Source organism: Drosophila virilis, chromosome 3 (assembly GCF_030788295.1).
Source record: "Drosophila virilis strain 15010-1051.87 chromosome 3, Dvir_AGI_RSII-ME, whole genome shotgun sequence".
Taxonomy (NCBI): domain Eukaryota; kingdom Metazoa; phylum Arthropoda; class Insecta; order Diptera; family Drosophilidae; genus Drosophila; species Drosophila virilis.
Window position 1 is genome coordinate 15,559,566 of NC_091545.1, and position 23,116 is coordinate 15,582,681.

General features: G+C 45.9%; 9 protein-coding genes across 9 annotated transcripts; 4 read left to right on the forward strand and 5 right to left on the reverse strand.

Moving 5' to 3' along the window:
- The first annotated feature begins 5 nt into the window (after positions 1-5).
- LOC6624325 (uncharacterized) lies at positions 6-1,425 on the forward strand. Its single transcript, XM_002047546.4, has 2 exons — positions 6-175; positions 242-1,425. The coding sequence occupies exons 1-2, from the start codon at positions 22-24 to the stop codon at positions 1,375-1,377; spliced, it is 1,290 nt and encodes a 429-aa protein (XP_002047582.1). The 5' UTR covers positions 6-21; the 3' UTR covers positions 1,378-1,425.
- Positions 1,426-1,876: 451 nt separating this feature from the next.
- Positions 1,877-3,282, reverse strand: LOC6624446 (uncharacterized). Its single transcript, XM_002047547.4, has 2 exons — positions 3,108-3,282; positions 1,877-3,035 (listed from the first exon to the last, which is right to left on the reverse strand). The coding sequence occupies exons 1-2, from the start codon at positions 3,265-3,267 to the stop codon at positions 1,909-1,911; spliced, it is 1,287 nt and encodes a 428-aa protein (XP_002047583.1). The 5' UTR covers positions 3,268-3,282; the 3' UTR covers positions 1,877-1,908.
- A 6,608-nt stretch (positions 3,283-9,890) lies between these two features.
- On the forward strand, positions 9,891-13,108 carry Ir75d (Ionotropic receptor 75d). The gene is made up of 4 exons (XM_032435207.2): positions 9,891-10,343; positions 10,407-11,112; positions 11,590-12,450; positions 12,508-13,108. The coding sequence occupies exons 1-4, from the start codon at positions 10,106-10,108 to the stop codon at positions 12,752-12,754; spliced, it is 2,052 nt and encodes a 683-aa protein (XP_032291098.1). The 5' UTR covers positions 9,891-10,105; the 3' UTR covers positions 12,755-13,108.
- On the reverse strand, positions 12,722-15,886 carry Prp6 (pre-mRNA processing factor 6). The gene is made up of 4 exons (XM_002047549.4): positions 15,684-15,886; positions 14,105-15,623; positions 13,093-14,046; positions 12,722-13,034 (listed from the first exon to the last, which is right to left on the reverse strand). The coding sequence occupies exons 1-4, from the start codon at positions 15,779-15,781 to the stop codon at positions 12,810-12,812; spliced, it is 2,796 nt and encodes a 931-aa protein (XP_002047585.1). The 5' UTR covers positions 15,782-15,886; the 3' UTR covers positions 12,722-12,809.
- Positions 15,887-15,971: 85 nt separating this feature from the next.
- CSN1b (COP9 signalosome subunit 1b) lies at positions 15,972-17,881 on the forward strand. The gene is made up of 2 exons (XM_002047550.4): positions 15,972-16,122; positions 16,187-17,881. The coding sequence occupies exons 1-2, from the start codon at positions 16,090-16,092 to the stop codon at positions 17,741-17,743; spliced, it is 1,590 nt and encodes a 529-aa protein (XP_002047586.1). The 5' UTR covers positions 15,972-16,089; the 3' UTR covers positions 17,744-17,881.
- A 293-nt stretch (positions 17,882-18,174) lies between these two features.
- LOC6624016 (corepressor interacting with RBPJ 1) lies at positions 18,175-19,645 on the reverse strand. Its single transcript, XM_002047551.4, has 2 exons — positions 19,459-19,645; positions 18,175-19,390 (listed from the first exon to the last, which is right to left on the reverse strand). Exons 1-2 carry the CDS (start codon positions 19,528-19,530, stop codon positions 18,263-18,265), a joined length of 1,200 nt encoding a protein of 399 aa, XP_002047587.1. The 5' UTR covers positions 19,531-19,645; the 3' UTR covers positions 18,175-18,262.
- Positions 19,646-19,786: 141 nt separating this feature from the next.
- Positions 19,787-20,699, forward strand: arx (asterix). Its single transcript, XM_002047552.4, has 2 exons — positions 19,787-20,187; positions 20,275-20,699. Exons 1-2 carry the CDS (start codon positions 20,014-20,016, stop codon positions 20,635-20,637), a joined length of 537 nt encoding a protein of 178 aa, XP_002047588.2. The 5' UTR covers positions 19,787-20,013; the 3' UTR covers positions 20,638-20,699.
- Positions 20,668-21,629, reverse strand: LOC6624136 (gametocyte-specific factor 1 homolog). Its single transcript, XM_002047553.4, has 3 exons — positions 21,375-21,629; positions 21,063-21,317; positions 20,668-21,005 (listed from the first exon to the last, which is right to left on the reverse strand). The coding sequence occupies exons 2-3, from the start codon at positions 21,240-21,242 to the stop codon at positions 20,739-20,741; spliced, it is 447 nt and encodes a 148-aa protein (XP_002047589.1). The 5' UTR covers positions 21,243-21,317; positions 21,375-21,629; the 3' UTR covers positions 20,668-20,738.
- A 181-nt stretch (positions 21,630-21,810) lies between these two features.
- RpL26 (ribosomal protein L26) lies at positions 21,811-22,900 on the reverse strand. Its single transcript, XM_002047554.4, has 2 exons — positions 22,752-22,900; positions 21,811-22,499 (listed from the first exon to the last, which is right to left on the reverse strand). The coding sequence occupies exon 2, from the start codon at positions 22,479-22,481 to the stop codon at positions 22,032-22,034; it is 450 nt and encodes a 149-aa protein (XP_002047590.1). The 5' UTR covers positions 22,482-22,499; positions 22,752-22,900; the 3' UTR covers positions 21,811-22,031.
- Positions 22,901-23,116: the final 216 nt, after the last annotated feature.

A 23,116-nucleotide genomic window follows, 5' to 3' on the forward strand; every position in this document is an offset into this window, starting at 1 on the left:
AAGGTCCAACAGTAGAGAAACATGTGGAGTCCGGCATTGATTACTCTCAGCGTGCTCCTGCTGCTAGCCAGCAGTCAGGCGCGTCTCCTGCCCATCCACAACGAGCAGCTGTGGGAGGCAGATATGATCGAAGTGCCGCAGATGTTGGAGCCAACCCTGCCGGCGAATAGAGCGGGTAAGAGCTTGGCCCAAATCCTAGACAGGATGACATGATGAACTGGAAGTTGTCTATTCCTCTTAGCTGGCTGCTCCATTAAGATACGAAGCACCGAGATGAAAAATCCACAACCGCTGCTCATTAAGCCTGGCACCACGGAATTCTTTCCCTTCTCGGCGGAAGGCTACGTGGATGTGGAGCACGACAAGACCATTGAGTTCCATTGCACCAGCAGCCTAGACTCGCCGCTTTCGGGCAAATCTGTGACGGCCAAGTGTGTGGGCGGCACGACCTTTAAGGTTGGCGACAAGGAGCATGACATCTCGGCCATCAAGTGCACTTCCTGGCCAGCTTTCGTTGGCAAGAAGTCCGGCTCCAGCTGCAACGGTGGCACCACCCTGATCAAGGTGGGCTTCGAACTGAGCGGCTCCCGTTTTGCCACCCAGTACGAGGTGTGCTTCAATGAGGACGAGGAGGTCACTCGCTATGTCCACCACACTCTGGACTCGGGCAGCAATTACTATGCAACTGGCGTGGATCGTATCAACTTCGCCCCCGGCGGCTATTTCGCTGGCAAAAACGTGGACAAGCTGTACACGCAGGCGGTGCAAAAGGAGACCATCGACAAGGCCCTAGGCACGGATTCGGCCAAGTACTTTGACTCGCCAAAGAACGTTTTCCTCGCACGCGGGCACATGGGCGCCAAGGCCGACTTTGTCTATGCGCCCGAGCAGCGTGCCACCTTCCTGTTCATCAATGCCGCTCCCCAATGGCAAACCTTCAATGCGGGCAACTGGGCCAGAGTCGAGGATGGTGTTAGGGCGTGGGTTACGAAGAACAAGAAGCACGTGGACTGCTGGACTGGCGTTTGGGGCGTCACCACGTTGCCCAACAAGGATGGCAAGCAGACCAGTCTCTATTTGGCCTACGATCACAATGGCAATGGCCTGATACCCGTGCCCAAGCTCTACTTCCGCGTAGTCATCGAACCCACCTCCAAGAAGGGCATTGTCTTTATCGGCGTGAACAATCCGCACTTGAGTCTCGACGAGATCAAGCGTGATTATATTCTGTGCGAGGATGTCAGCGATAAGATCAACTACATCAGCTGGAAGCGCACAGACCTTCTGGCGGGCTACTCATACGCCTGCGAGGTGTCCGAGTTCCGCAAAAAGGTTACCCATTTGCCCGCTTTCTCCGTTAGCGGTTTGTTGGTTTAACTGGTGCAGGATTAGCTTAGATTGAATTAAAGAATTTTTTGCGAATAATTATACATTTCTTTAATATTCATTTTCTACCCACAATGGGAAAGAAGTTGATTTTAATAGAAGTCTTAGTCAATTTTATCATCCAACCTCGATCAATATGCATAAATCCAGGGCAGCAGATCTAAATATCAATTGAATGTGGCTCGGCTCAAGGTTCGAACCAGCGCTTTTTCCTTTAACAGCTCTACAAATGTTTATAATCAGAATGCTAGGAAATAGAAGCTCTACCTAAAATTGATAACCTCCCAAGATAGCTAACTAAATGTAAAGCTTGATGCCAAGTTTAATTGTGCTCTGGGACTGGTTTATGTTTCAGTTCGGCTTGGAATTTAGGGCTTAAGCCCCTCTTGGAGCCTAGTTTCATACATCATACTGATTCATAAGTCGGAATGAATTGTATGCGATGTCAGCTGAACTTCTCAAATAAGTTTTGTTGCAATTTTTTTGAATATTCGATTAAACAGTTGTCTTTATTGGAACAGCCTAGACAAGTAGACCACCCTTGGCCGTCAGAGCGGGCAAATGTTTGACGGTCTTGAGGAAGTCGGCAACCTCGCAGGCATAGGACCAGCCAGCCTTGATGTCCGTCTTCTTCCAGTTGATGTAGGTGATCTGGTCGCTGACATCGTTGCAAATCACGTAGTCCTTCTTGATTTCTTCCTCGGTCAAATGGGGATTGTTGACGCCGACGAAAACGATGCCGCGATGCGTTGAGGGCTCGATGACCACACGGAAGTAGAGCTTAGGCACGGGAATCAGGCCATTGTTGTTGCCATCGCGGGCCAAGTAGAGCGGTGTCTGGACACCATCTTTGTTGGGCAGCGTGGTCACGCCATAGACGCCCGTATAACAGTTGACATTCAATTGGTTCTTGGACACCCAAGCCCTGACGCCATCCTCGACACGTGCCCAGTTACCGGCATTGAAGACCTGCCATTGGGGCGCCGCATTGATGAACAGGAAGGTGGCGCGCTGCTCGGGCGCATAGTTGAAGTCGGCCTTGGCGCCGAGATGACCGCGTGCCAGGTAAACGTTTGAGGCCGAATCGAAATACTTATCCGCATCGCCGCCCAAATCCTTGTTGATGGTCTCCAGCTGTGTGGCCTGCGTGTAGAGCTTGTCCACGTTCTTGCCATCGAAGTAGCCCGCCGTTTGGAAGGTAATGCGGTCCACGCCCGTCTCATAGTAGTTGCTGCCCGGGTACAGCTGGTGGCGCGTGTAGCGGGTCACCTCCTCCTCCTCATTGAAGCACACCTGCATTTGCTCGGCAAAACGCGACGAGGATATCTCAAAGCCCACGCGAATGACCACGCCACCATTGCACGTGGCGCCCGACTTTATAGCCTTGAAGCCAGGCCAGGAGTTGCAGTAGAGATCCTTGAATTCGTGTTCCTTGCCATCCACCTTGAAGGTGGTGCCGCTCACGCAGGTGGCAGTCAACAGGCTGTCGGAGTGTGTGCCAAAGCCGCTGGGGCACCACAGCTGCAGGGTCTTGCCATTCTCCACCTCCATGACGCCCAAATGGTTGAAGGGATACAGGTTCTCCGAGTTGGTTTCCAGATAAACTGGCTCTGGCTTGGGCAGACCGCCGCGGATGGTCACACTGCAGCCTATTCGGAACCGAGAGAGAGAGAGAGAGAGAGTTAGTCAGAGGTCTACACGATTTGAAGATCGATACTCACCGGCAGAACGGCTTTCTGGCAAAGGCTCGACATAGATGGTACGCTCGTAGATCTCATCCTCGAGAACTGGCGGCAACTCAATGTCGGGCAGGGGCTGGTAGGGCACGCGAGCCCAGGCCGCTTGAGCAGCTACTAGCAATAGGAGACTGAGGCACTTCATTTTGCGTATAACCAAAACATGGGATGCGACCCAAACTTAAATAGGCTCGACCACCAAATATAACTTAACATTATCTAATAACATTTGGCAAATTAATTAAAAATATTTCCCAAATCATCAACACGAATATTGATAAAATTCCATATCAATTTAAAAAGATTCGATGGGCTATTTAAGTGCTGCCTCGAGTGCCCCGCACAGATAACAATTGTCGGAGAGAATCTTCAGCTGACGCAGCAGGGAATACGGAACACTTAAGGTGGAGAGGGGCTAAGCTCAATATGTCAAAGTTCGACGGCCATTGGCTTTTATTAATGAAATGTAAAATGAACAAACGGTGTGGATGACAACAGGAAGCGCAGCGAATGAAACGAAAGCAATTAGGCTCAAGGACAAACGATAACAAGGATATGGCAGAAGCTCGAGCCGGCGCCACTTTGAGGGGCGCGCGTATAATTTGTGAAAATTGATGATTTGTTTAGATTTACGAATGAGCGAGCAAAACGAGCCAAATTGGCACGTAGCAAGCACAAAAACGACACCAAAAATGGGCCAAAAAAAAAAAGCAGAAAGCAAAAAAAAAAAAGGACAAGGCACCCGGATCACCAAGGAAACGGAATGTGCTGCCTAAGGGTCCGGTGTGCCAAGGTGCTTTGCTAATTGATTTGATGCAGATAAATGAGCTAAGCTCAATTCAGCCGCCGCCGCCGCCCGCTAGATGGCGCCAGATAATGATTAATGAGCGCCACGGGAACGCAAAACAACATTTCGCAGGCGTTAGGCCGTCTAATGTAATATATTACATGTACATATATATATATATATAAATTATATATATATACAGATTGGTCTGCTGTTCCTTGAATTTTAAAGCCCATAAGCTTGAATAACTTGTTGATTCTAAATAATTGGCATAGCTGCCAATAAATATATGCAGTGTGCAGGTTCATTAATATGCTTGAGTCCATTTGCTGAATAAGTCAATTAGTGGGCAACTGGCTTTGCCAGCCGCAAATATGCTGCCGAATTCAAGCACTCCATTTAAACAATAAATTTGTAAATGTATATTAAGTGTGCCATCCTTAAGCTTAAAATAAATTTAGCTTTAAATTCAATGCCAGCTTTGGCTAATTTAAGCTTTTGCACACGATTAACTAGACTGAGGTTTATATTTTTATAATTTTCGCATGACTACCTTTGGTGTACCTGCACAAATGACAGTTAAGTTAACAAGCTAACAACAATAATAATCTAGCCCCAGCTACATCAAAATTAAACTCCCCACGATTTACGGCATGACAATATAATTTCTGTTCAACGATGCAAAAGCACACATTCAATTTGTGTTCACATTGAATAGTTTGAGTGCAACAGAAATTCCATTCACAACTTTGCCGGCCCACCAAGTTGGTTGAGTTTATTTTAATTTAGCGGGAATATACATATATATTTAAACCGATTGTTCAAGAATGTTTAAGTTGTCTAAGGGATGCCGCAGCTTGTATGCCAGAGACGATGAGCTCTTGTGATCCTAGACATAAAACAACTTCGGATATAGATTTTAATTTTCGATTGATCTTTGCTTTGGCGGCCATCTACATTGTCGCTGCTGATTGATTCACTGACTGCTTAGTCCGAACTGTATTAGCCTTTTGTCATTGCTTACCCCTTGATATGTAAGGCTTAAAAACTTCGTCTCAGCTGCAAATATCTATGCAACATGTTATTTAAAACTTGAGTCAACGATTGTAAATGGAATCCCAGCTATTTCCCGCTCATGTTGTGTTTCCATCTTTCCCCTCTCTTTTTCACTCCAATTTTCTATCGGTGACTCATGTCAGTGCTGTTTGAAAAATTAAAGCTAGCAGCTTGGCCGAGGCAAGGCCGGGTAATACCCGCTGTGAGTTACGCGTATGTGCTTGAATGTTTATATGTATGTATGCATGTGTGTGCATGTGTGTATGCATTGGTGTATGCATGTGTATGTATGCATGCATGCTTGCTTGTAAGCATATGCATATGTTTTACTTTAACAAACGTCTTTTGAATGATGCCCTGCTATGCGATTCTCATAAATTCAAATAGGCTCCGTGGGGCCTCTTGCTTTCACAGTAAGTGAAATGTTACATTAAAAAGTGCGTGCATATGTGCGTGTGTGTGTATGTAAGTATGTATATATGTATGCATGTAATTAATCAGCCAGTGTTGGAAATCTACTAAATTATATGTATGTAAGTGCGTATGTATGTATGCAATCCTATATCTGTATGCCTTGCACGCATACAAGCTTAAATTTAAGATCGCCATTTTTTATTATTTATATATCATAGTACGGGGACTAATTAGTTTTCCAAGTTTGCTGAGTTTGATTAAGATATTTAAAGAATTCAACGATTTTTAAAGCCTTTTTCTCGTCTCGCGAACTTTTCCTGAAAAGAACAGTTACAAAAAAATACTACTAAAGTTATGATACCTTCGTTAGTATTTCCATGGCCAACAATAAATGAGTCATATTAATAACATATGTTTGTGAATGTATAGAAATGTATGTGCATGTGTATGTAGCACAGGCAGATAGATGCCTTTGATTGATAAGGCTGCATAAGCGTGTTTGCTTAGCCGAAGGAAAAGCGAGTCAAAGAAGCCACCGACATTTTGCACCTTTTCAACAGGTTGTAAATGGGCGACGGGCAAATTGAAAGCGGGACTCAATAAAGCTTTTGGACAGCAAAGAGGAGAGAACAGAGAACTTCAGGCTAACGACTATCTGTCTCCCAGTCTGTCTGTCTGCATGTCTGTCTCTTTTTGTGTGTGTGTATGTGTGTGGGGTATATCGACGCTGTCTGAACTCAATGATGGATTAAATGTATTTCAAGAGCGTGAAAGCTAAAAGGTAGCACAAAGTAGCGCATTGTGGTTACATAATAAACATGAAGCACACTTCAATTTGGCTTAAGGCAGCAACAGACACACACACACATACACACACAGATACAGAGAGGCGAATTGAATGGTTGGTCGATTCTGTGAGACCCAATAAAATGTATTGGCTAATTGTCAAAGGCTTACAGCTTGCGGCTTTCGGTCTTATGCAAATCAGGCCACCAGCTGTGCAGTCAGGTGTAACATGCCCGATAATTGTAATGGTTGCTTAAAGCCGCAGAACCGGCAAAATGGATAGGATAGGCAATCAGTTCACCCTTCAACAACAAAGGGATTCAAGTGCCACAAAAAGGGAGATGTAAGCGTCCTGTCAGTATAAACTGACAAACTTCGAGCAGCAAATGAAGCGTGTGCTAAAACACGAGCTACCAGCTCTACAAAGGAAAAATAAATTAATAAAAAGTATTGTATACTTTAAGTACAAACTGGGCAACCATATTTAATTCAAGTCATCTACATGATGCTTAGGGCAAAAATTATTAAATGAAACTCGTTGCTAGCAAAGACAAGGGCGCTTTAGTCAAGAGTGACCAACTAGCAGATACTCTGCTAACTTGTGAAGATCGGAGGCGAAGGATTTATAGAGAAGCAGTTATTTAATATTTATATATGAATCGATAATTGAATCGTTAGTGAATAGTTTTCTTATTTAAAATATTAACATAAAGTGGTAAGAAAGCGACAAGACTTTATGCAAGAGTATGAAATCCTGTCACCAATGAAATATTAAGAAACTTAGAGAAGCGTGAATATTATCAAAGTAGTTGAACATGACGGGCAAATGTCAAAAAATTGCGGACATGATTAATGAAACGCCAGCGCCATCTAGCGTGAGAACTGGGCATTGCATGCAGGCGAAAGGCAGCATAAATTAGTTGCGCGATGAGCTGCAAAGAAATATATATGTAAATAATATGTGCATATATGCGTATGAACAATAATATATAATGAGAAAAAAAAATAATAATAATAAATGATACAAAGAAAATAAATTATGCATATTGTATATTCAAATGCAACCTAAATGAAATCATATTGATTTCAAGCGGCGTATACGTAATATACGTCAAGTTTATTTTTTAATTGTAGGCTCGGTTAATTGGGAAAGTTCTGTAAGCTATATAATGCTTGAAGTGAAAATAAAATGATTTCAACTGCACAAATTGTGGAAAACTTTTTAAAGCAACTGCCATTAAACTGTGACAAGGAGTTAAAAAGCAAATTAGGGCAAAGTTCTGGTTGGCGGCGTATGACGCACATTAAGAAGCAATTAAGAAAATTGAAAGCAAGAAAATCTCGGACCGACAACTGGGAAAAACTGGCATTAGCCTGCTGTCACAAAAACAAGCCACAACAACAGCTCGACAAGCACACACTCTCACACACACAGAGAAAGAGAGAGAAATTAACACAATTACAATCTGCACATGTGTTGGGCTCATAAGTCGCCTAAGACATGCGTTGGCTATAAAGAAAAACCCAATTAAAAGTGATAAAAGTTATTGAAGCGTTGCCGCTGCCTTGGTCTTTGCCATTGCCTTTGCCGTAGACCGGAACGCGCCCGCCAATCGGCCGAATGAAGGAAATAAAAGGCGCAGGAAATACGAATGGGCAACAGGCGAAAGGAGCCAGAAACTCGACCAGGACCAGGAACAGCAACAGAAACACCAAAGATCCAGATTATCACACGTTTGTGTCTAGATGCGGGACAGATACGTGGCACGCGCGGATCCACGTTGGAGGCAAAACCAGCTGGAAAGCTTTTATTTGTTTTTATTGCGCCATTTTTCAAATCAATTAGAGGATTTTCCTTGCTTGCAACGCGAACTGACAAGCCAAAGAAGATAAATTGAAGTCCTGGCCAATAAGCTGGCCAGTTATTGATAGGAAAGGTGTTGAAAGGCAACGACCTAAGGAAATCCGGGAAATGGACGCCTGCTCTTTTTTATTGGTAAATAAAAACAAGCCAAGCTTATCTAATGCGTGTAATAAATATCTAAAAAATATATACAACGGAAAAATTGCCAGACTTTTGGTAAAATTGTCATCTGAAGTGATGTAAGTGCCCACTAGGACGGAGATTTCGAAAATTACATCCACATAGGTGGAAAATAATGAAAAACACTTCACAATTTTTACAAAATTTGATAACTTGATTGGGAAAAACATATTTATAAATATCGCCCTACTATGCGATTCTCATTAGTTTGAGATAGACATGTAGGTTTTCATGCTTTAATCAGAAGTGTTTTACAAATTCTTCTTTAAGTATTATATTAGCAAAATAAATAATATTCCCAGATGTATATGCCAAATTGATTTTGTATATATGTATGTATATGTATATATGTTTGTATGTATGTGTGAACGTATGCATGTGTATATATATGCATGCACTATGAATGAATGAATGAGTGTCTGAAAGAGTGTACGTGTTTTTCTATGTATGTATGTATTTATGTATGTATGTATGTATGTATGTGTGTGTGTGTTTGTGTGTTCGTGTGTGTGTATGTATGTGCGTATATATGTATGTATATATGCTTATAAATTGTCTAATAAAATACCAATAGAAGACCAATTTTTTTTGTTGCGCGGCAAATTTAATTTTTATAAAAGCTGCCGTCCTCCTCGATTCTCAAAAATTTAAGTAAGGCTTGGAGGCTTCACGTATAAGTTAGGCGCAGGTGGCTTCTTCACTGGGAGCTGAGGAGCCGGAGGAGCTTGGCGGAGGAGCACCAAGGGGTATGTAGGTATGTAGGTATGTAGGTATGTAGGTATGTAGGTATGTAGGTATGTAGGTATGTAGGTATGTAGGTATGTAGGTATGTAGGTATGTATGTATGTATGTATGTATGTATGTATGTATGTATGTATGTATGTATGTATGTATGTATGTATGTATGTATGTATGTATGTATGTATGTATGTATGTATGTATGTATGTATGTATGTATGTATGTATGTATGTATGTATGTATGTATGTATGTATGTATGTATGTATGTATGTATGTATGTATGTATGTATGTATGTATGTATGTATGTATGTATGTATGTATGCATGCATGTATGTATATATGTGTGTGTATGTATGTATGTGTGTATGTATGTATAGATGTATATATGTATATATGCAGTGTGCGTATGTATGCATTTTCAAGTAATACCTACAATTCAAGTAAGTTTCATAAGCTTCACTTCAAGTGAAGAAGGGAACGGCAGCTTCAACTATGAAGGAGATGGCAGCTTCGAATCAAAAGGAGGCCTCTTCAACAATAGAGGAAACGGCAGAGACTTTTATATGGAAGAGAACGACAGCTTCAACTTTGCTGAATAAGGCTTCCACTATTAAGGAGACGGCGGCTTCAGCTCTGGAGGAGGAGCAGATTGAGCAAAGGAGAAGTTGTTTTCCAAGCTAAAAATCTACTTTAGTGCTTCGTCTTTAGATTAATTTCAAGCAAGATTATCTATTTCATGCAGACAGTAAAAGTAAACTTTCTATTCTTCGATTTTATAAGCCGGCCATCAAAAGTCAACTTAGAAGTTATGGCTTGTAACTTATATATTTAATGGCATGTAATTGACTTTGGGTGGACAATTTCAGCACCAATTAAACGCCTTCGATGACCAATTGCAGCTGTCGGCAGAAATTGCTGCGAATTGCGGTGCAGGCAACGCGTCGTATACGTAATGGCAGCAGGGCGAAAAGTGAGGCAAAAGTGAGGAAGTCGCTGAAATGTAATCAATGCATAATTTTTTTAAAAATAAGAGCTCAATTATATTTAATGTGCTTACCGCGGTACTTTGCTGGCCAAAAGGTCGACAGGTTCGTATAAAAGCCGCCGCTTAACGGAAGCCTTCTGCAAAGGACTGGCAAAGGACGTACTCCGAGCATGAACTCGTTAATATTCCCAGAGCTGTTTGTGCTGCTCTTGCTGCTGCTCTGGCCGCTGACAGCGTCGACATCAATGTCAGCGCCAGCTGACGCATCAATCCCCCGCGGACAGCAGGAGCAGAAGCAGCTGCTCAAGGATGATTCGTGGGGCAATCAATTGCCGGATATGCTAGTCGCTTACTATCGCCAGCATGGCGTGCACAGCCTGATGCTGGTTGTGTGTCGCGGGGACATTGGTGAGCTGCGGATATACTATATTCCCGGCCGTAACTAAATGCGTGACCCATTCGCAAACACAGATGCGGCACGTTTGCATGCGCTTCTGCAACATTTCATGGCACACAATATTTATGTGCAGCTCTGGACGGAGCAGTGTCTGAATGACCTGCGCCACGTCGGCAACGAGACGGACACACCGGAGGCGCCACCCCCACGCAGCTTTCAGGCGGACAACGAGACCCACTGGGAGCTGGCATTTGTCCTGCCCGCTCTCAACTACAAATTGGGCATTTTGCTGCTGCAGTTCAACAGCTCGTGTGCCCTGAATCTGTTGCGCTGGTCCGCGGCCACGGAGCATAATTACTTTACCACGAATCGGTATTGGCTGCTGCTCACGCAGGATCTGCAGGAGTTGCAACTGCTCGAAGATGCGGAGATCTTTTTGCCACCCGACAGCGAGGTGCGTGTGCTGTGGCACGCTACATCGCAACCCTTTAACGCCACCCTGCTGGATGTGTACAAAGTGGCCGCCTGGAAGCCGCTCAAGCGCCGCTTGGTCGGCCATCGGCTGCGTAATCCGCGACACATGGTCCATGCGCTGCAGCACTTCGGCTCGGCCATTACATACAGACAGAATCTGGAGGGCATTGTCTTCAATACGGCTATTGTTATTGCATTTCCAGATCTGTTCACCGACATCGAGGACCTCTCCCTGCGACATATCGATACCATTTCCAAAGTCAATCATCGCCTCATGCTGGAGCTGGCCGTTCGATTGAATATGAGGTATTTATCAATATCTTTGAACGATTCTTGATTTGGTTTGGCCTGTCGTATTTCGTAGTTTTAAAAGCTTTTGGAAAATGCCTTTCTATGCGATTTTCATGATTTCAAAGCACACATTTATAATCCTTATGTTTAGGCTTTAGTATTATAGGAATCTATTTATTTGCCCCTCTCTACTCGTCTCACTTTCCCTTTTATCTTACTGCCACATCCAAGGGAAACGCATTTTGAAAAAAAACCTTGCTATGCGATTTTAATGATTTAAAGCTACACATTTACAGTCGTTATTTTAAGGCTTTAGTATTATATAATTTCATGATTTCAAAGCAAACATTTTATCTGCCCGATTCTCTCCGTCTCGCTTTGCCTTTTACTTTCTCTCACCAATTGTCTGCCACCAATTGCTACTCAATCGCCTTTTTAAGTTAAGCCTCTCTGCCCCCTTTCCGCCTTCTCGCTATCTCTCTTGCTGGCCAGCTACAACACCTACCAGACCGTCAATTATGGATGGCGTCAACCGAATGGCTCCTTCGACGGCCTAATGGGTCGCTTTCAGCGCTATGAACTGGACTTTGCGCAGCTGGGAATCTTTATGCGCTTGGATCGCATTGCCCTGTGTGACTTTGTGGCCGAAACGTATCGCGTGAGAGCTGGCATCATGTTTCGACAGCCCCCACTGTCGGCGGTGGCCAACATCTTCTCGATGCCCTTTCAGCAGGATGTTTGGATATCCATACTGGTGTTGCTAATCGTAACTATGCTGGTGATGCTATTGGAAATGTTTTTCTCGCCGCACACGCACAACATGTCATATTTGGATTCGGTGAACTTTGTCTTTGGTGCCATGTGCCAGCAGGGTTTCTATGTGAACGTGAGCAATCGTTCGGCGAGGATTATAGTCTTTACCACATTTGTGGCCGCCGTTTTTCTATTCACCTCCTTCTCGGCGAATATTGTGGCTCTGCTGCAGAGTCCGTCGGATGCGATACAGTCGCTGGGTGATTTGGGGCAATCGCCGCTGGAAATTGGCGTGCAGGATACGCAATATAATAAAATCTATTTTACCGAGTCCACAGATCCGGTGACAAAGAGCTTGTATCACAAAAAGATTGCCTCAAAGGGAGATTTTGTTTATATGCGTCCTGTGCTGGGCATGGAGAAAATGCGCACCGGACTATTTGCATACCAGGTGGAGCTTCAGGCGGGCTATCAAATTGTCAGCGATACCTTCAGTGAGCCCGAGAAATGTGGACTCATGGAACTGGAACCCTTCCAGCTACCCATGTTGGCTGTGCCAACACGCAAAAACTTTCCCTACAAAGAGCTGTTCCGCAGGCAGTGAGTAGCCGGCAACTGGATAGTTGCAATCTAATTAAACGAATTTCTCTGGAACAGAATACGCTGGCAGCGCGAGATTAGCCTGGTGAATCGCGAGGAACGCAAATGGATACCACAGAAGCCGAAATGCGAAAGCGGCGTCGGCGGCTTTGTCTCCATTGGCCTCACCGAATGTCGCTATGCATTTGGCATCTTTGGCTGCGGCGCCGCACTCAGCTTTGGCGTGTTCCTCATCGAGCTCATCCGCAAGCACAGCCATGGCATCTACACATTTGTTCGGGGTTACAAGCACACGCTGCATTAAGCTGCATGCCGTTTATTTCGTTCAGTAATTGGTTCTTAGATATGTTAAAAGTAACTTAAATTGGTACAGACAGCTCCCTGACCACGGCACGTAGCACGTCTGGCGTTTTGAACTGCCAGTTGCGGATGCACTTGCTCACACTGCACCATGATTCGCCGTGCGTGGGCTCCGCGGCAATGCAACGCTCGAGCACCTCCTGCTGCTGTTGTTCCGTGCCATGCAACAGCTCAAATTTGTAGAAATATGCCCAGGCATCGCCCAGATCCGGATCAATTTTTACCTGAGTTGAAATTGTTATTGTTGTTAATTTGGAAATTAATTAAAGTATCAGCACTTACCGTCCGATTGAACCAATCCCTACATTTGGAGAACTTGTGCTCCGACCAGAACAGCTTGGACACCGCCAACAGTACGTGCGGATCGTGTTCGCATTTCTTGAGTGCATCCACCGATTTGGTCTTGCGCTGTGGCTTCGTTTCCATGAAGATGGCCTCTGCCCACAGCTCGCCGGCATTGGGACACTCCTGCAGGGCACGCGCCATCATGGTGCTGGCAATCTCCTTAAGCCCGGCACGCAGCTCTACGCGGATGGCCTCCAGCCAGAGCACTGCCACCTTGGGATTGCGCAGCCTTCCTCGCTCCAGTATTGAACGCGCCTTGGTTAAGACACCTTTACGCTCCTCCAGATTGGCGGACAAAATCCATAGGGGTATCGAGGTGGGGCACTTTTTCAATGCCAGCGTGTAGGTGGCGGCCGCATCGTCCGTGCGTTTTTGCTGCTCCTCAATCTGACCCTTCATCATCCAGAGTTTCGGAAATTCGGGAAAGACCTCGACGGCCTCGGCTAGCAAACGCAATGCCTCATCGAAGCGTTCCAGTGCCCATTCGAGTCGCGCCGACTTCATCATAACGCGTGGCGTGGGCGCAGATCCACGTGCCTTGGCCAACAAACGTCGTGCACGCTCGTATTCCGAGTTCTCCGACTCCAACTTGACGGCTGCCAGCCAAATATCCTCGGAATTGGGATTCGCCTGGAAAGCCAACGACAAAATTCCTCGGGCAGCGGGCACATCGCCTGCCATCCACTTGGACTTGGCGCCCATCAGCCAAAGTATCTCCGACTTGGGACAATGCGCCACAGCGCGTTGCAGCAGCGCCTCCAAGGACTCTCGTGTGCCATGATTCTTCTCAAAGTATGCAGCACGCAGCCAAATGCTCTTCTTCGATGGAAACATCTGCAGGGCGTGCGCATAGACGGCGCGCGCGCATTCAAATGCATTTTCCTTGGCGCACTGAAATACAAATTTATATTAGACTAACTTGAAAATGGAATCCGTAACAAATACTCACAAATTCGGCATCATCGATCCAGGTTTGCTTGCGATCCTCCTCCTCGACACCAATCCCGATAACAGCTTTCACAATTGCCTGGCAGCAATTGACAGCGCCCGACTTCTCCGCCTCGATGGCCTCCTGGAACCAGTGATCCCGATTGATTTCGACGCCGTTCGCCGTAAGCGATGTCAGCGAACGATCGACAATCTTTTCAACCATGTGTATGTTGCCATTGGCCTCTTCCAGCTTGGCAGCCGTTGTCCAGATCTGGCGATCTGTGGGTATATTCTCACGCGCCTTGTTCAGCACCTTGCGCGCATTCTCGTAGGTCTCGAGGCGTGCCAAGGCCAGCCACAGCTCCACACTGGTGTTGCAGCACTCGACGGCACGCGACAGCAAGATCCGAGCATCATCGGGATTCTCCAGCTCCACGGCCGCCTTCCACAAACGCACCGAGTTCGGTATGTGCTCCAGAGCTTTGCGAAAGACGCGTCGCTTGGCCTTGGTTTCCGTCTCCAGATCAGCAGCCTTGATCCAAATTCGCACCGATGTGGGAATGTGACGTGCCGCCTGGGCAATGACAGCTTTGGCTGTGTCGGGCGGTTGTAGGCGCGCCGCCTCCAGCCAGAGATCCTCGGATTGTGGATTCATTTCGCAGCCACGCATTATCAGATTACGTGCCATTTGTACCTTGCCTGTGACCTCTTCCAAGCGCGCCGAGGCTATCCAAGCGGGCGGATGATTGGGATTTGTTTCACGCACGCTCTTCAGCAGCAGACGCGCCTTTTTAATGTCATTGATGTCGCCGCCATAGGTGGGTATCATGCTCTGCAGATCTGTCAGATAGCCCTTGGGATCGACCACCGTTTGACCTGTCACAGAGTCCGATACCTGCGAGAGCTTCACATTCATGAGCGTGTTTCGCGCCTGTCCAATTTTGCGCAAGTCCAAATCGCCGGTGGGCGTTAACATGCCGGGCGTGGCCACGCCGGGCACCATGGACGCCAAACCGGAGCTGGCATCCAATGAGGATGCAGTCTCACCGCCCAGATTCCGCGAGAGAACGCTATCCGGCAGCGGAGTAAACTTTTCGGCTCGTGGATTGCGCTGCTTGCGATTGCGACTGTCGCCCACTTCGGGTATGGTGGACCACTCTTCGGTGGTTACTGTGGCCAGCGAGCGCTTCAGATCGCTGAACTGCTGCTGAATCTTGGGCCGTTCCTGACGATACCGCTCCAAGTCCTCGCGCAAGCGTCTGTCGCGATATTCCTTGCGTTTCTCATCCATGCGCTTCTCTATAGAATCGTAAATTGCGTCCGCCTCTTCGTCGTCCTTGTCGTAGGGATCCTTGGAGAAGAGAGAGCCGCTATAGCCGCTAAACTCGTCATAGTTGGAGTCGTTTAAATCCTCATCTTCCTCCTCCTCTTCGTCCTTTTTCTTGCGCTTGGTGGCTGGCGGCGCGTGGCGATCATCGGACACATCGTTGGCATCGCGCGCCGGACCAATATCCGAACGTGTTGTAAAGCCAGTGGCGCTGTGTTACCAAAAAATTAACAATTGTCGAAAATTTGGTGTATATTAAGAAACTACTTACCCACGTCCCACGCCGGCAACATAGCCAAGCGGCGCTGGTACGCCTAGGAAATGCTTTTTATTGCGGTTGGCAATTACCGCAGCTGTTATATTTGACATATTTCGACGGTTTTACGTTATTTTCTCTATTATTTATAATAATATTCAATGATATAAACAAAACGTTTGCGAGGCGCTGGCTGCTTCTTGCAATTGTGCCATTCGCCCACAATGGCAAGTGTAGAGATGGGAATATTCGAAACTCAGTGCACAGGCTACAAAACTATCGTTTACAAATATCGTTGTCATGATTGTAATCGAAATATTTGACAATCTCTAACGATAGCTTATCGAACTAAAGTCGGCACAGAACAGAAAAGCAATTCAATAATTTTCGCAAATTACGCTTGCTAACAAAACGTTGCAAGATGCCCGTGCTGCCTATGCCGCCGCTTATGCAGGTGAGTGACATTGCAGTTTTCAAGCACCCATCAAAGTACTCACGTAGCCGTGACACATTTTAAGAATGCCGTGGAGCCAATGCAAGTGGATGCGCCACCGAACGAAGACAATGAAAACAATGAAGAGCATCAAATTGTGGTTGAAAATCCGACAATCGATCTGGAGGTATATGCCAATCAATATACGGGCATCGCGCGTCTCGATCGCCTGATTTATGTGGCCGACGTTTGCCCACTTCTGGCCCTGGAGGCACTCAAAATGGCCATCACCTACGTGCAGTCCACCTACAACGTGAAGGTCTATCAGATGCTGCACAAGCGTTTGGCTGATCTACAAGCGGCTGCTGGAGTTGCGGGTGCGGCTGCTGCCGTTGTCGCAGGCGGTGATCAAGCAGCCGGCGCTGCTGCCGCTGTTGCAGTTGCCGCTCTGCCCGACATCGCTGCACAGCCGGTAGCAGCAGCTGCAGCTCAGGCGAATGCCACCAGCGCTGGCGGCGAGAAGGATGCCTTTGCCTATGACGCTGTCTGGGTAGATGCCAAAATGAAGAAGGCGGCTCTCAAACTGGAGAAACTGGACTCGGATCTGAAAAACTATAAATCGAATTCCATCAAGGAGAGCATCCGACGCGGACACGACGATCTGGCCGATCATTACCTGAGCTGTGGCGATCTGACCAATGCTCTAAAGTGTTATTCGCGTGCGCGTGATTATTGCACCAGTGGGAAGCATGTGGTCAATATGTGCCTGAATGTTATCAAGGTGTCCATTTACTTAAAGAACTGGGCGCATGTCTTGAGCTACATATCGAAGGCAGAGAGTACGCCCGACTTTTCCGAGGGCTCCAAGGAGGCCAATGCACAGGTGCACACGCGCCTGGAGTGCGCCGCCGGCTTAGCCGAGCTGCAGCAAAAGAAATACAAAGTGGCGGCTAAGCATTTTCTGGCAGCCAACTTTGATCATTGTGACTTTCCAGAAATGATCTCCACCAGCAATGTGGCCGTCTACGGCGGCCTCTGCGCCTTGGCCACCTTTGATCGGCCGGAGCTAAAGCGTCTGGTAATTGCTTCCACCTCGTTCAAGCTGTTCCTCGAGCTGGAGCCGCAGCTGCGTGATATTATCTTCAAGTTTTACGAGAGCAAATACGCCAGCTGCCTAACGTTGCTCGACGAGATTCGCGACAACCTGCTGGTGGACATGTACATAGCCCCACACGTCAGCATACTCTACACGAAGATACGCAACCGTGCGCTAATCCAATACTTCAGCCCATATATGTCCGCTGATATGCACAAAATGGCCACGGCCTTCAACTCGACCGTGGGCGATCTGGAGAACGAGGTGATGCAGCTCATACTGGACGGCCAGATTCAGGCGCGCATCGACTCGCACAACAAGATACTCTACGCCAAGGAGGCCGATCAGCGCAACAGCACCTTCGAGCGCGCCCTGCTCATGGGCAAACAATATCAGCGCCACACCCGCATGCTTATACTGCGCGCTGCCATGCTCAAGAGCCACATCCATGTGAAGAGCGTCTCCCGCGAGACTGGCAGCAATCATGGCGCCGAGCTTTGCGTCTCCGCGGGCTCCAGCACAACCGCACAACTGGCTCGCATCTAAAGCCAACTAATATATATAGCAACATTCGATACATACGCAAAGGGACAACTGTGTTAACCAGAACAAGTTGATCCTTTTCATTTTTTCCTTCTGTGAATTTCTTGTGTGCGGCAAAATAAAGTCTTATAGCGAAGCTAATTAATTCAAAATAAGTTGAAAGTTTGATGCACTTGCTGAAATTAGTATAAATTTGTCAGCATATGTAAATATTTCTTCTGATCCATCTCATTTTCGAATTTATATTTCCACGCGCGGGGAATGTATGAATGAATGGAGCAATCCAAGCTTGTGTCTATGTAGATCCTCGATAAATCTGTCTTGTTTCAGTTTAAACGATCATCTTTCGCTCTATCTGCAGCAGGCAGATATATAGTTCTCCGATCCGTTCAAGCTTTGAGCTTCATATACATAAAAAAAAAAGACAGAGTAGCTGAATTTAAAAAGCTGGAATTCTATTTTAGTAAAAAATGGGTGGGTTTTGCTACAATTGCGATTATAAAAATGTAAATGCTTGCGAAACTAATGTCTCTCGCGTTTTTTGTGTTCCCGATCCCGCTCCCGGCGATTGTCGCCGCTGCGCGAACGCTGTCGCCTTTGCCTGGTTCGCTCCTCTCTGTTTGGGCTACGTGATCTTTCGCGTTGGCCATTGCTATGATGATGATTGTCTCTGCTGGCTTTGTGCCGTTCCTCTGCAGCTGCTTTGGAGCCATTGGTGTGACCACTTCGGCTGTGGGAACGTTCGCGTCCAAGAACGCGTTGCTCCCTGTTTTTGCTGCGGGAATGCGATCTCTCTCTGCTTTTGTGGTTGTGTTTTTGGCGCTTGTTTTGGTCAGCTGGTCCGCTGTCCGAGTCGGATGACGAGGAGGAAGAGGAGGATGAGCTGTCGTTGTTGCTCTCGGTCGACTTTTTGTTCTTCAGCTTTTTGCTGTCCTTTTTGGACTTCTTTTTGGAAGATTTGATTGATTTCCTTTCACCCTTGCGCTTCATGCGCTCAATTTTCTCCAGTTTCTTGAGCAGTTTTAGCTTTTGTTTCTTGCTCAGCGATTTGAGGAACAGCAGCTCGGGATTCTGTTGCTTGGCGGCACGCGTCGCCTCGTCCTCCTCGTCGCTGGGCACCAGCTGGTGGCGCTGCTGCACAGCCTTGATGCTTTGCAGCTCCAGGGCCGAACGCTTCATCATCAGGCCATCTTCCTTCATTTGCTCCTCGAGCACATTCTTGGACATGATGTCGTTGGCCTCCGACTCCGAGTGCAGCTTGCGCGCCTCGCTCATCGATATGCTGTACATGCTGCACTCCTTGTCCGTGTTGATGTGTCCCCATTTGTGGCACTTGAGGCAGCGCACGTTGCGCACCTGAATGCCAAAGGGCTGATCCCGAATTTCGGTGTCGCCCTTGCAATAGGATTCGCGAGGCGCATTGTATTTGCGCTGCCATTCAAACTTGTATTCCGGCTCGGCGTCGTCCTTTTCCCGCTCCTTGCGCACGCCAGGCGGCGGCTCATACATAAAATTAACGCTCAGCTTGTCTTTGCTGTCCTTGCTGAGCATGGCCTTGTTCTCGTGCAGATTCTGCTCCTTCTCATACTGTGTGCGCAGCTCCTCCTGCTTCTTCTTATATGCCTCAGCCTGCTGCTCCGCCATCCATACCTAAACATTTAATACATTTAGTAAACGATTTATTTCATAATAGACATAGTTGTCTGGCGGCTACCTACCCGCTTGAGGTTGTCCCGTGAGGCAGGATGAAAGAATTTCTTGCACATATAATTGTTGAAGCCCTTGCCCATTTTGTTGTTTTCTTAATTCCTATATTTTTGAAGTAAAAAATATTTCACAATGCGTCAATGCGTTCCCAAAATTGTATTTGTGTACGTGCTGCAGTTTAATAATACTAAAATCTATCGATAGATTTGCAATCTCTAATTTTAAAAAACAGCTAACAGTTGCTCATTTGAACGCTTTGAGCCAACTTCTGCAGTTGCTCCGATTATTTTATGCTAGTAACGTATCTTCATAAAAAGTTTCAAACAAAAAATATAGAATAATTTTACGAGTACGTGAAAAAAACTTGATTATTTCTAAGCAGCCGCGTTTGATTGAAGATCGTTTCTTGGTGATACGACAGTTTTAGTAAAAGAACTTTCGGAGCTGGATTCATAACGGAACGTTCATTTAGGCCACGCTTAAACGTTTGCCAACACTAAGCTAGTACGCCAGTACGCAATAACCTAGCTCATTTAAAATTGTGACCTGCGATCCAATTTTGAAAAATGGAAACGGATCCAAATGAAATGATTTATTGTCCCTATAACAAGGCACATAAAATGCTGCGCAAAAAACTGCAACAACATATACTGAAATGTCGGGAGCTGTACAAAGACGAGATTGAGCTGCTTGTGTGTCCATTCAACAAAGCGCATCTTATACCAGAGCCAGATTTTCTAGTAAGTGGCACGCTCGAGTCGATCAACTTGCATCTTGCTCTAATCTCCAGAGGCACACACACACACACACACACACACACCTTGCAGGCACACACAAGATCATGCATCGATCGCAAAATCATTGCGCATTATCAGCACAGTGCACCCGCTGAGCTGACGGAAGATACAAGACACGAAAAAATCGAAACGGAAGAAAACTGGGATGACGACGATGTGCCCGACTATAATCCACAGTTGTACGTTGCCACGGCAAATGTTGTCCGTGAGCCGAACGGCATGTTCCCCTCACAGCGCAAGGCATTCATCAAGGCGGAGCGGAAGCGTTTGCTGGGCCAAGACAGCGACGACGAAGCCAACGAGAAGACCCAAAGCAGAGGAGGACCAGGCAAAGCCACTTGTCAGACATCGCAACGCTCGGCGCCCTACAAGTTGCCAAATCGCCAGCGCTAAGCTAGAAGGAACTCGAATTTATAGCCAAAGTTTAAATATATAAAACATAATTATTTAATGCATGCATACAATCTATATGTATATATAAAATCTGCTGGAATTTATTGTTTTTCAGCAAAACGTCGGCGTTCCTTGGCCCGAAAATCTCGGCGCACGCTCTTGGATTGCCCGTGTAGGCCGCTTGAGCGTATCACCAAGTTCTCCTCACAATAGGCACTCGGATCGTAGGTGGGCGCATCCGGTTCGTTGTCCCAATCCTCTTCACATTCGATCGAAACTTGGCTAACAGGCTCCGCCACCAGCGGCTGCTCCTCTTTCTGTGCATGCCGCTCTAAGCCGGCACGTTCCGGACATATTTTTATGTGCGCCTGCGAAAATTTCAAATGTATTCCAACGAGACGCAACAGGTGGAACATTTTACCAACCTGCAACTGTTGTGCGTCAAAGCGATGGCTCTCGTTGAAGGGGCAGACCAGCAATTTGTTCAGGTTCTCCGGATTGCGGCTGCAGCGCACCAAATGCTTTGTCAGGCGTCCGCGGAGCACAATATGCGCCTTGTTGTACGGACATGAGACGAAATCGTCAAATCGACTTGTGGACGCCATCTTTGAAACCAAATATGCTGTTACAGCGAAAACTTCGCATCATCCAAATCACAAGATCTCGATAGTTGGCAGTTCCTAACGATAACGATGTATTTTCCATTTTCTTTTCGATATTTCAATTTTCGTACTTACCCAAAATCTGCGACATGCGTTAGCTAACTGAAAATTGTTCTAGTGGGATATATGTACATATATGAAATATTTTTTACATTTGCTGAAACTATTGTGAAACTCGGCTTTGCTCCATTTTGTTGGGATAGTGTTGTAAAAAGCAAGGCTTTTTATAGAAACGTATTTTGTCAAAGTCTAGTGTTAGCTGCCTGGATACCAAAAACAAGAGTTGTAAAGCACCAACTAAATTAAATAGTATTTGTAGTATGGGGAAGAAAACATACACCCCCCTCTCCGCCCTAGGTTTCAAATCCAACTCCACTACTTTGTACAATTTTTATGACCGAAATTCTTGATGTCACAGTCAAGGTTTTATCTTTGTATTACCATAATATAGCTTCAATTGCTAAAAATCGAAATTTTGATGCGCTGACGCGGCAAATGAAAAAGAAATAGATTTGTAATTTACAAATATTGGGAAAATTCAACTCTTCTTTATTGTTAAAGAATTGCGGCATTTTCTCACACTTCACACAATTTCGTTTTCTCATTGACACTAAGCGTTACGGTAAAAACTGTAAACAGTGGCGTTGGCATTGGATGTTATTGTTGCTTTTGCTGCTGCTGCGCTGCTGCTGCTGCACATGTTACTGTTGTGGTTGGGGGTGCTTGGGAGATTTACGCTGTCTCCATGGGCTGAGCGGCAGTCTCCTCGGTGTATTTGCCCTTGTCCTTGCCCAATGCAGCCAAACGTCCCTTGCTGCGACGCTCCAAAATGGCCTTGCGATCCTTGTCGAGCTTCAGCTTAACAATCAGCACTTTGCTGGGATGAATGCCAACATAGACATTGGTGCCGTTGGCATTCTCACGCTGGATCTTCTCAATGTAAACGACGAACTTCTTGCGGTACGCCTGCACCACCTTGCCCACCTGGCTGCCCTTGTTGTGACCACGGATCACCTGAACCTCGTCGTCACGGCGAATGGGCATAGAGCGCACGTTGTACTTCTGACGCAGCTCCTTTGAGAGGGGGGCGGACATCAGGCGACGGCGGATGTGTGAGGGAGCCTGGAAGTGACGCTTGCGGTTCTTCCTGCGCGACGACGACACAAACTTGTTCAATTTCATCTTGGTTGGTTGTGCTGGCTACGGAAACGTTAAACAATTGCAATGATTAGCAACATTTATATGAAAATTTCAAAAGTTTTGCATTTGCTCATAATTTGCATTTGTTTATTTTCGCGGGTCGATATTCACATATCAAACAGAGGAAAACCGACACAATTTCACTTAAATAGTGTGTGCCACTGCGTGTACTACACATTTTAATTATTAACTCGCCAAAATAAACAATGATGGCTGAACAAATGCGAAATTATATTGAACATGGAAACTTACACCAAACTACCGTCGTAACAACAACGAAAAGAAAGAATTTTGACAGCTGCGACCGGCGGAAATGTCAAAATTGAGTACTCAAAATGGTTACTATACGCTTTGCAACACTGTCGACTAGCGTTGCCACACAAAGTGGCAATGATTGCGTACATAACATGTACATCATCCGCATTCGGATAGGAATTAAAAAATGAATTGGAATTGTTGAATAGTTGAGTTTTTTAATAACATATATATTAACAATAATTGTAATAATCGCAATTAATTTCGCAAATGAAAACTCTTAATAATAATTTTATTTTAGTGTTGATTGGAATACTTTCTTATCAGTGTTGATCTACATAAAATGTTTTATAAACACATTA

What these genes read in the sequence shown, in the direction of transcription:
- LOC6624016 (XM_002047551.4), bottom strand. Translation starts at nt 19,530, where the DNA reads ATGGGCAAGGGCTTCAACAATTATATGTGCAAGAAATTCTTTCATCCT. An exon ending in CACGGGACAACCTCAAGCGG is followed by an intron (nt 19,391 to 19,458) that starts GTAGGTAGCCGC and finishes TTAAATGTTTAG; the next exon opens with GTATGGATGGCGGAGCAGCA.
- LOC6624325 (XM_002047546.4), top strand. Translation starts at nt 22, where the DNA reads ATGTGGAGTCCGGCATTGATTACTCTCAGCGTGCTCCTGCTGCTAGCC. An exon ending in CCTGCCGGCGAATAGAGCGG is followed by an intron (nt 176 to 241) that starts GTAAGAGCTTGG and finishes TATTCCTCTTAG; the next exon opens with CTGGCTGCTCCATTAAGATA.
- RpL26 (XM_002047554.4), bottom strand. Translation starts at nt 22,481, where the DNA reads ATGAAATTGAACAAGTTTGTGTCGTCGTCGCGCAGGAAGAACCGCAAG.
- arx (XM_002047552.4), top strand. Translation starts at nt 20,014, where the DNA reads ATGGAAACGGATCCAAATGAAATGATTTATTGTCCCTATAACAAGGCA. An exon ending in TACCAGAGCCAGATTTTCTA is followed by an intron (nt 20,188 to 20,274) that starts GTAAGTGGCACG and finishes CACACCTTGCAG; the next exon opens with GCACACACAAGATCATGCAT.
- Prp6 (XM_002047549.4), bottom strand. Translation starts at nt 15,781, where the DNA reads ATGTCAAATATAACAGCTGCGGTAATTGCCAACCGCAATAAAAAGCAT. An exon ending in GTTGCCGGCGTGGGACGTGG is followed by an intron (nt 15,624 to 15,683) that starts GTAAGTAGTTTC and finishes TTGGTAACACAG; the next exon opens with CGCCACTGGCTTTACAACAC. An exon ending in GGATCGATGATGCCGAATTT is followed by an intron (nt 14,047 to 14,104) that starts GTGAGTATTTGT and finishes TTTGTATTTCAG; the next exon opens with TGCGCCAAGGAAAATGCATT.
- CSN1b (XM_002047550.4), top strand. Translation starts at nt 16,090, where the DNA reads ATGCCCGTGCTGCCTATGCCGCCGCTTATGCAG. An exon ending in CTATGCCGCCGCTTATGCAG is followed by an intron (nt 16,123 to 16,186) that starts GTGAGTGACATT and finishes ACACATTTTAAG; the next exon opens with AATGCCGTGGAGCCAATGCA.
- LOC6624446 (XM_002047547.4), bottom strand. Translation starts at nt 3,267, where the DNA reads ATGAAGTGCCTCAGTCTCCTATTGCTAGTAGCTGCTCAAGCGGCCTGG. An exon ending in GCCAGAAAGCCGTTCTGCCG is followed by an intron (nt 3,036 to 3,107) that starts GTGAGTATCGAT and finishes GGTTCCGAATAG; the next exon opens with GCTGCAGTGTGACCATCCGC.
- Ir75d (XM_032435207.2), top strand. Translation starts at nt 10,106, where the DNA reads ATGAACTCGTTAATATTCCCAGAGCTGTTTGTGCTGCTCTTGCTGCTG. An exon ending in TGTGTGTCGCGGGGACATTG is followed by an intron (nt 10,344 to 10,406) that starts GTGAGCTGCGGA and finishes TCGCAAACACAG; the next exon opens with ATGCGGCACGTTTGCATGCG. An exon ending in AAAGAGCTGTTCCGCAGGCA is followed by an intron (nt 12,451 to 12,507) that starts GTGAGTAGCCGG and finishes TCTCTGGAACAG; the next exon opens with AATACGCTGGCAGCGCGAGA.
- LOC6624136 (XM_002047553.4), bottom strand. Translation starts at nt 21,242, where the DNA reads ATGGCGTCCACAAGTCGATTTGACGATTTCGTCTCATGTCCGTACAAC. An exon ending in TTGACGCACAACAGTTGCAG is followed by an intron (nt 21,006 to 21,062) that starts GTTGGTAAAATG and finishes AAATTTTCGCAG; the next exon opens with GCGCACATAAAAATATGTCC.